The 10342-nt window shown below is 38.7% G+C and overlaps 1 protein-coding gene across 1 annotated transcript in view; it reads left to right on the forward strand.

The window, feature by feature from the left end:
• Positions 1 to 10342, forward strand: part of LOC130585868 (nebulin-like) — a 71663-nt gene that overhangs the window by 34893 nt on the left and 26428 nt on the right. The window contains exons 52-65 of the mRNA XM_057386535.1: positions 949 to 1053; positions 2560 to 2664; positions 2759 to 2866; positions 3850 to 3954; positions 4594 to 4698; positions 4814 to 4918; positions 5669 to 5773; positions 6034 to 6144; positions 6305 to 6415; positions 6849 to 6950; positions 7042 to 7140; positions 7647 to 7745; positions 9580 to 9690; positions 9816 to 9920. Coding sequence (XP_057242518.1) covers positions 949 to 1053; positions 2560 to 2664; positions 2759 to 2866; positions 3850 to 3954; positions 4594 to 4698; positions 4814 to 4918; positions 5669 to 5773; positions 6034 to 6144; positions 6305 to 6415; positions 6849 to 6950; positions 7042 to 7140; positions 7647 to 7745; positions 9580 to 9690; positions 9816 to 9920 — 1476 coding nt within the window. The remainder of the gene's footprint in view (positions 1 to 948; positions 1054 to 2559; positions 2665 to 2758; positions 2867 to 3849; positions 3955 to 4593; positions 4699 to 4813; positions 4919 to 5668; positions 5774 to 6033; positions 6145 to 6304; positions 6416 to 6848; positions 6951 to 7041; positions 7141 to 7646; positions 7746 to 9579; positions 9691 to 9815; positions 9921 to 10342) is intronic.

Consider the following 10342-nt stretch of genomic DNA (forward strand, 5'->3'; position numbering starts at 1 on the left):
TCTCTTCTCTTCTCTTCTCTTCTCTTCTCTTCTCTTCTCTTCTCTTCTCTTCTCTTCTCTTCTCTTCTCTTCTCTTCTCCTCTCTTCTTCTCTTCTCTTCTCCTCTCTTCTCCTCTCTTCTCCTCTCTTCTCTATTTTATTTTATTTCTTTCTTTTACTTTTCTCCTTTGGACATGAACTTCTATCCCATCCCACAAAGAGGTTCAAACAATGATTTCTCTGTATTTTAACCCTCTTTTGTCACATTTATGATGCCATTCTGAGCAGAAATTATACAAAGCTGCCTATGAGAAGCTCAAAGATAGGTACAGCGTTATTGTGGATGATCCCAGGAATCTCCTGGCCAAGTGGGGCAGCACCCTGAGCAGCCAGGTAGAGTGTGAGCAGCTGAGAGAGCAGCAGCTCCGTGTGCAGCCATCCCACACTGCAGTATCTCAGCCTGGGGATACTGCCCTGTTTCATCACTCRGTCACACATCTCCATCCTGCCACCCAAAAAGGAGCCCACCCTTTTTGGGAGAGCTGCTCTGTACATCTGTGCTGTATGTACTTCCATTGTTGTGCATCAGAAATCCCATCTTCCTGAAGCCACTGGAGAGGTTTTTAAAAAATGCAGAATCAWGCATTTCTTTTTTATTTCCTCTCTTTCCAAATCTTTGTACTCGTTTCTAAAAAAAGCAACAGTGATATATTTGCCTTAATCTCTAAATTACTCTCATCTCCCCCCAAAAATTCACAATTTCCTTAAAGTGAGAGCAGGCAAATTTTTTAATCTTTCCTCTTGAGCAGTGCTAATGATTCAGACATAAATTATATGCACATGTGGATGGACACATACAGCACCTGGCCTAAATCTCTCCACTCTCCAAGTGCCTGGGATCTAGAGCTGTCTCATTGTTTCTGTTGTTCACGTGTCTCTCTTGTCCTTGGTCACCATTTGCATGGACAGAAAAGCTATAAATCCGTTGCCAAGATGCTCCTGCAGCACGGATGCAATGAAATTCTGAGGCCAGACATGCTGACAGCACTCTACAACACATACCTGTGGAGCCAGGTAATCTGCAGAGCTGCTGCTCTAAGACACCTTAGGTAGCCACTCTAGCTGCTTGGATTTTGGAATATTTACTGCTCCCTGGATTTTGGAATATTTACTGCACCCCAATGTGCTTCATGCTGGCTGTGATAAAATGAAACAGAATATCTGAAACAGTATTTGCTGTCACTGGGACATCACTCAGCTCAGCCTGAGCTTGTYCCCATTTTCTCCTTTCATTAGAAATAATTGTTATGTATTTCACATAATTACACCAAAAAAGCATTTTTCTGTACATTTCAGATATTGGATGTTGGCTCTTCCTGATATTTCCCTAACCCAATTCCTGTTCTGACACCATTTCTTGGCTTGGCCAACTTTAAAAACCACAGTTCCTTAATTSAGGAAGAACATGATGGATCTGACAAGGACATGACAACATTTCTGTCCCATCTGCCCAGAATGGTGTCAGACACAGAACAGTTATTTCTGCTCTGAAATCACAGCTGCTGGCAGTAACCTCACCCTCTGCCCTGGGGAAAACCATTCCTGATCATGGACTGGCATTTAAATTAYACCCTGGAAATGCAACAGTAGAAAACAATTACATGAGAGCAAGAAGGGTGTAATTCTTTGTTATTRCCTGTGCCAATAGTGAAATTCTTCAGTAATAAATTACTGGAGGTCTTTAAAACATTTTTGTTCCATTTTTYCCTGTGGATTTCCACGATTTCATTTAAAAACTCCTTGCAGGTAACTTTGTTTGAATTCGAAAAAGAAGTGTCTGACCTGCATGTCCACCCGAGTTCACTTCATGTTATCATCGATTATTTGTTCATCATTTTTCATATTTTGTCTGTCATAATCCCATTTCAAATGCATGGTTTTATTTTCTGATAAAGGGCAGAGCATGAAAATACTTTTTTAAAAACATGTTCTAACCTTTTCCAGCTGCCTTTATGCTGCCTACAATGAATTCCCATTSTTGTTGAACAGCCTGTTCTCCCTGAACTGTGTGAAAACAGGTTTGGAATCCTGAGTAGGGCAAGGTGATCTTTAATAAAATCATTACCAGGCACAAATCCTGCTGCCAAAAACCTTGAAAACATCCTGGCATCGTGATACATTTGGTGGAGGTTTTTATCTTCTGCTGTGTAAAATGATTTTATTTTCATTCTGATCCCACAATCATTAAGGTTGGAGAAGATGTCCACGATCACCAAGATCAACTTTTGACTGAAAATTATGAATATTTTAAAATGAGATATTTCCCATTATGAAATTTAAAAGTCACTGTTCTGCCAGACTGATTTTTTTAGCTCAAATCTGGACATTTTAGCCTGAAATAAAAATAAATAAAACAAAGATAGGCAGCCTTTTGGCAAGGAAGGGGTTTGCAAATTCAGCTCACGGTGCATGTTCAGCTTTCTTTGGCTTTGTGGGAGGGTTTTGCAATTTTACCCAGGGACACAATCCCATCTCTGGAGGAGGTTTTGTGATTAACTTTGAGCCTTTCCCCATCCCCAGGTTCAGTACAAGAAGGACTATGAGAAGAAGAAGGACAAATACACCACAGTTCTGGACACTCCGGAATATTTACGGACCACCAAGGTCAACAAACAGATCAGTGACGTAAGTGGGGATCCTTTGGAGAGGGATAATCACCCCCAGGGAATTTCCACCAAAGATTCCAAGAGATAATCCCACCTTTGATTTGTTCCTTCAGATTATTTACAAACTGGAATACAACAAAGCCAAGCCCAAGGGCTACACCACCATCCAGGACACGCCGATGCTGCTGCACGTGCGCAAGGTCAAGGACAGGATCAGYGATGTGAGTAAATCCTCTGGGGCAGAAAACCACACAAAATTCACTTTTGAACTTGATAGTTAGAGTTTGTTACTCCTGTGTAACACTGTCAGTGAAAATCATCACCTTCTTAGATCATATTGGCGTCTAAAACTCCATTTTATGCATTGAATGCTTTTGCATGCTGTATGCATTTCTGCATTCTATGCTTTTTCATGCTTTATACAGTTCTGCATTCAATGCTTTTTCAAGACCCCCAGTTTTTCAGGAAGGTTTGTTTTTTTTTTTATAGAATGTTATTCTGGAGCTCTTGGAACATTTTTTTGTTGGAGCAAACTACCTCTTTCTAGAAATAAAAGCCATGGAACTGGTCTCTAAATCATGAATTTGAAAAGGTTTTTTTTTCTGGGTTTTCTTCCTCTAGTAACTTTTATTTTTTTGAGGCTTGAGTACAATTTATTGCATTGCTGTGTTTATTGATTTCCTCTATGGATAGTGTGAATATGTAAAGTAAATATTCTGATCTCAAATAAAAAAGTTTTGATTCTAGGACGATAAAAAAGTAAGAAAGAGAGAGAAAGGAAGATGGAGTGGACAGAATAATGGTGGATTTAGGATTCCTGTCCTAATTCCTTCTCCTACYCTTTCTCTCTGATCTTTGTATTGCAGTTCCTTAGGTACCCATAAATAAAATGAGGACACTGACACTTCTGAAACTCAGTGTAATGCTGCCAGAATGTCATTCATTTCCATAAATTTCTACGTAATGAATAAATTTTAATAAAAATTAAAATATTTTTAATTAATAAATTTAAAGAAGAAAAAGCTTTTTTTATCCAGATACTAAAGTGCACCACTGAGAGAGATTTGAAGTGAATTGAAGGACACTTTTATCTTGACAGGATTTTATCTTGACAGGAGCAAATTTAATTCAGTTTTTCATATTCTGATGATTTCCTCRTTGATGCTGATATTATCTTTGTAACCATTTTTCCATCTTTGTTCAGCTGAAATACAAAGAAATGTATGAGAGGAGTAAATCTCGCTGCAACGTCGTGGCAGATTCCGTTCACATCAAAACTCCCAGGCACGCCTACAAACTGAACAGCAAYGTGAGTTCTGTCCTGTTCACCTTTTAATTTCATCCAGGAGAGTGGTGGGAACTGGCAGTGGGAGCCACAATAAATAATTTCCAGTCCCACTGAATTTTTTGGACATTGCTCTTGATCCTTACGCCACTGGAATAAAATGTATTTTAATTTATTTCATGCAAAGGGCTCAAGGAAATGTATTTTAAATTATTTCATACAAAAGTTSTCACTCTGGTGAGTTGTCCTTGAGCTCTTTGTGTCTCACACATCCCATTCTTCTGTGTCCTCTGTTTTCCTGGCAGAGACACAGCTGTCCCAAGGATTCCCTGTGGTGATGATTTGTAGATAAAACTGAAGTTTTATGGGAAATTCTCCTCTATTTTTTTGTTCTTGGTGCCATTACCCATCTCAGTAAGAAGGATCTGGAAGTTCTCCCCTTCTCCAAAGCCAGGAGCTCATTTCAGCCCTTTTCAGATTCCTTTTTCCAGCAGTGCAAAAGCTGGAGAATGGGCAGATTATACCAGAGGGAAGCCCTGGTGTGATGTGGATGCACTTTCTCACCTCTTCTCACACTCCAAAAGAGAATTTGCATCTGTGAGTTGTGTGTAAAGCCCTCAGCTGCCAATGACCCCTCATTTGGTTTGTTTTTCCTGAAAACAGCTGGATTATAAGAAGAAATACGAAGCAGCCAAAGCYCACTGGCACCTGATCGCTGACAGACCTGACTTCATCCAAGCAGCCAAGTCCTCCCTGCAGCAGAGTGATGTGAGAAAACCAGAAAACACTGAATTCATTCCTTTCCCCATCTCTCCCATTCAGATTTTTTTTTTAATTGTAGAAGATCTAAAATTCTTTCATGTTTTATTTACTCTTCCTGCAGTATGAATACAAACTGGACCGGGAATTCCTCAAGGGATGCAAACTCTCTGTCACAGATGACAAAAACACAGTGCTGGCCCTAAACAATGCCATCCTGGCCAGTGATGTAAGTGCTGAGCTCACTCTTCCTCTCCAAATCTCTACTACCACTTTACTCASTACATAACTCTCTGTTGGAAACAGAATTGGATTAACAACAAAGCTTTGAGCAGCAGTTCTYGGTCTCACTTCATTATTTGAATTGATTTATTTAATTAACAAATAGACTGAGTAAAGGTGAAGAAATTTGATCTTGTAAATGCCACTGGTTCATGGATTAAATCAATATTAAATCAATATTACATCAATATTAATCAATAATAATCAATATTAAATCAATATTTAAAGTTACCACTGCCTGAGCACCCCTAGACCTTACACCCAGGTGCATCTCTGCATTCCTGGTATTAAAATAGAAATATCTGGAGAAAACAACCAAAAAAAAGCTGCAGGTATAAATTTGGCATAGTACAAAATATCTTTAATAATTACACAAAATATCTTTAATAATAACATAAAAAATCTTTAATGAAAACACTGATTATCATTAATAATAACACAAAAAAATCTTTACTAACAGCACAAAGTATCTTTGATAATTGCTAACAATATGTTAATATTCTATATTAATAAAATTCCAAGTGAGAGCCACAGGAATGTGTGGGCTACACTGAATTTATCTTGTAAAATATTAAAATATGGGTTTTTCTGCAAAAAAATTTGCATTAACAAACAGCCACAACGGTAATAATTACTTTTTAATCTGCCAAAAGACAAAATGCACCTTATTTAAATGGAGTTTTTTCCTTCCTGCTAGATCAAATACAAAGAGAAGCACAACAAAGCCCGAGGGACCTACCAAGTTGTTCCAGACACCCCTCAGATCCTGCTGGCTAAAAATGTCAGCTCTCTGGTGTCCGAGGTAAAACATTCATTTATTTATCCATTTGAATTGAATTCCTGAACTGAATTGGACCTTTTTTCCTAAACTAAATTTAAAATTTAAATTTTAAGTTGTAATTTACAAAAATTAAATTTTAAATTGTAAGTTTTCAAAGTTATATTTTACATTTAGATTTTTGAAATGAAATTTGAAATTTAAATTTTCTTTGAATTAAATTTTGAAGGTTTTCAATGAAACTTGAATTTCTGGGTTTGACCTTTTGTTCCCTGTTCTTGCAGAACAAATACAAAGAGCAGAGCAAGAAGCAGCTCCCCCATGGTTCCTTCACCACCCTGCCCGAGACAAGGGACACTGTCCACGTGAAGGAGGTGACCAAGAACGTCAGCGAGGTGAGTTCCCCTCCAAAAAAGATTTTTGGATTATTTTAGGAATGAGGTGACTCCTCTTAATTCATCTACAGCAGTTCCAATGAGCTTTTCCCCAAATTTCAGTAGAATTTCCTCCGTGTGATATTAAAATCTCACTTGTGGCCCTTTCTGCTCTTGACAGACAAACTACAAGAAGAAATTTGTGAAGGAAAAAGGGAAATCCAATTATTCTGTCATGCTGGAGCCTCCCGAGGTGAAACATGCCATGGAAGTTGCTAAAAACCAGAGTACAGTAAGTTTGCCTGTTTTTTCCATAAGATAAAGCAAATTCAGCTGGAAAAACCCAACTTTATGGATTTCTGAGTGTCCACCCAGGCTCCATCTTTGGGTGTGTTTTGAAAAATAAAGGTAAAAATACTGACAAATATCAAATTGYACTGAAATAAAGGATTTGTACTYAAATCCCATGGTAGGATTTCAAGTMATCTGGTGCCAATCACATCTAAGAAATCTTTCCTCCCTTCAGGCATGGACAGAATTTCCCATATTTATTTCTTTATTTGCAGACAACTTGCAAATAATCAGATTCTTTGTGAATTTATCTCCAAAATAAACCCATGCATTGTCTCAGCAGCATTGCTGTGTCCTTTGCTGGTGCATTCCCCATGAATAAACCTCATGAAAGAAAAATAATTTTTTTTCCTCTCTCTTTTCCTATGGATTAGATTGAATACAAAAAGGATGCCAAGTCCAAGCTCCACTACACACCTATAGCAGATCGACCAGACATTAAGAAAGCAACTCAAGCTGCCAAATTRATCAGCAATGTAAGTGTTTTAAAATCTTCTGTATTTAGCATTAATTTCATTGCAAAATCCAGCAGAATTATTGAAATGATTTATTTATTTCTTTTCTTAGATTGAGTATAAGAAGCGTGGAGCAGCGGGCCTGGGTGTGACCATGCTGGGACGTCCAGACATTGAGTTGGCCAAGGAAGTGTCCAAACTCACCAGCCAGGTAAGGGCAAAATGAAAACTTGGTGAGGCTTCAAAGCAGTGAGAGAAATGAGACAGAAAAATAACTTAGAGTGATCTCATTGTTGTAATTGAAATTATTTCCAGATTAAAGCAAAGGGAATGGAAGGGAATGTGGGAATGTAAAAATTAAATACCAGCACAAGGTATTGCTTTGTTAAACTTTTCTACTGATTCACTAAAYGTCRTTAGTGGAGGTAGAAAAYCTTCTTAAAAYGATGYTRTGACATAAAMACTGCAGCTGAGGTGTCTGCCCTGTTCTTTTCCAGCTCTTTGGGTATTGGCTGTACCAGACCCAGCCTTTACCTGGCTCTTATTCCCCACTCTTTGAACAGACACTCCATTTCTTTCAGCCACTTCCTTTTCTCTTCATGCCTTTAAAAGAATCTTTTGCCAGGACCTCAATCCCTCTTGGTTTTTYTCACCCCTTCATGTTTTAATTCTGKTTTTTTTGCCTTTCTGACCTTGCTTTCTTGCTGCTGCTCGTAGGCAGAGTACCTCAAACACCACATGAGAGGCCATGGAGCTGCATCCTATGACACCCCCTGGATGAGAACCTTTAAGAAAGCTAATATGCTAAGTAGCCACGTAAGAGAACTTTAATTAATTGTCATTAATGCCATCAYTGTCCTTCTGTGTTTTGCTTGCAAAATTATCTTGCAATTCTGCAGCACCACGTGAACCTTGAAATGTCACTCTGCCCTTCATAAAGGTTTTGGAGTTTCCAGGTTTTTTAATAGAGGTTTCCAGTGCACTCACCCAATGTGAAAACTCACCTTTTTCACCCAAAACCCCTAAAATTTGAGCTGTCATTGCCCGAAACTGAAAAAAAAAAGGAAAATATATGTGTAAATATGCTTGTATGACCGACCTGAACAATGGTACTGGTGATTTTCAATCAACAGTCACCAAAACTTTRTTGTAACTCTTGAAACTTCTACTAAAATTTCATTTAAACTTTAACTGAATTATTTTATTGGCTGGAATTTCGTTGTGGAAGAGCAGACTAKGACTGAATCAGCTCCAGTGAGAAGTGCAGCCTGTACTGGTTTGAGGGTTCATTGTTACTTAGGCTTCTTCCCACACCAAAACCTTTGGAAAACAGAAAAACAGAGCCTGGATTRCCCATTTGGAGGTGGCAGCAGACAGGTCTGTGCCATTTCAGTTTTACACAAATATTTCCAAGTGACAAAAAAGGGAGATTTTTGTTTTTCCATGTCTGGCTGTGTCTGCTGCATGCAATGTTTGAATGTCCACCACGGTGTCTGCAGGAAAACCAAGGAATTTCTCAGAAGTTAAAATTCTCTACAGAAAAAGAAGAAATTCTGGTTATTCCCATTCAGTGATGAGATCCTGGTTTTCCATGCTTTTGGGTCTTTTAAACATTCTTTGCTGAGATTATTTTTGTTCTGAGACAAAACAAGCTGCTGGAAGAGCAGTGAGAGAGCAAACAATGATTGGCATCATCTTTAACTTTTTGGTTTTTTCTCTTGGGCATCTCTTCTCATAAACTTTGTAAAGCTTCATGTCCAGTTTGTTTATCCAGTTGAGTTTTTTAGTTGGATTTTGTCTGTCTGGCTCGCTTGCTTTTAATTTTGCACAGATCTCCCAGCAACTCTTCTTTTGGATTTAAAAAATTCTCATTCTGAAAATTCCTGTGCCTCCAGCCTGGAGGAATCTGAGTTCTGATGGCTCACATTGATATGTTTTACCTGGCTGATGCTGATGTGGTTTGGAAGTGTTGCTAAAACTCTTGTAGMATCTAATTAATTATGGATCATTAGTAATTAACTGTGTCCCTGTTCTGTTTGTCTCTTTATCTCTAATCCAGTCAGAACACTGTTGTGTTCATAACAATGTATGTATTGTGTACATAACAATGCATAGAAAAGCATTTGATGTAGACACCTTCAGTGCTCTCATGTCTTGAGGTTTTTAAAGCTCTTACTTCTCCMAAAATCTCTTTTAACCACTCTTATATACTCTTATTAGGTTATATATATTTAGAATATTTCTATATTTTATATATATAATTATCTTATATTTTACTCTTATTATACCAGTTTTTATCTCATTGTGAAACACCTTAAATCAATGGACAGTTCCAGTTCCCATCAAATGAAAAAAAAATGAAAAATTCTTCACCGCCAAGGGTCAGAATTTTGGCAACACAATTCTTCTGGCTCTTTCATTTTTACAATGAGGAGATGTGACCTGTGCACTGGAAGAAAAATCTCAATAGCTACAGGTGTAGATTTTCTTTAAAACAATCTTTATTCCAGGGCATGTCCAAGCTCCTGCACTTTTGTTCTTCTCCAAACCAACCCCATCAAAATGGGGTCTCTTTGCTTCTTCAGCCGAACCAACGAGGCCCCCAGAGCAGCTTTAACACCCTCTAACACCCTGGCTGTTCTCATTTCAGGTGAAATACAAGGAGAACTTTGCCAAAGAGATGGGCAAGAAGCCCAAGTATGACCTGAAGGAGGCCAAGATCTACAAAACCCTGAAGGACGCGCACAACATGGCCAGYGAGGTGCGTTCGCTTTCCCGGGAAGGGAAGATTCCCACCCACTCTCCCAACATCTCCTCCACATTCTGGGAACCCCCCAGCCCAGGGGGATCAGCAGAACCCTCTCCTGATGGGATTTGTCCCCTCAGGTGAAGTACAARGCAGACCTGAAGAAGCTGCACAAGCCGGTGACGGACATGAAGGAGTCGCTGCTGATGAACCACGTGCTGAGCACGAGTCAGCTGGCCAGCGCTGTAAGCTCGGGGTGATCCCAAAAAAAAAACCCCAATGGGTGGCAATTCCTGGGAATTCTCACTGCTAACTCCTGCTGTAACAGCTGCTCCCTGGGTTACCTCCATGGACAGCACTGGTAGTGATCCTTTCCTCCAATTCCTAACAATTCCTCTTAACCGGCGGCTTCCCCGCCTTCATCTTCTGCCAAGGGAAAGCTGCTAATGTTTTAAAATCAGAATATTCATATTCTGATCATTTTTACTGGGTTGATTCTTGATCCCTTTTTAACTGAGTGCAGAACTGCTAATATTTTAAACACTCTGATGATTTTTACTGGATTGATTCTTGATCTCTTTTTAACTGAGTGCACTACACTAATATACCTTTTTTATATATTTTCTTTCTTTTTTGCTGATTACTATAATTCTTTTATCTTTTTTTT

Source organism: Malurus melanocephalus, unplaced genomic scaffold (assembly GCF_030028575.1).
Source record: "Malurus melanocephalus ecotype Western Australia unplaced genomic scaffold, MMel_1.1 scaffold_983, whole genome shotgun sequence".
Classification (NCBI taxonomy): Eukaryota; Metazoa; Chordata; class Aves; order Passeriformes; family Maluridae; genus Malurus; species Malurus melanocephalus.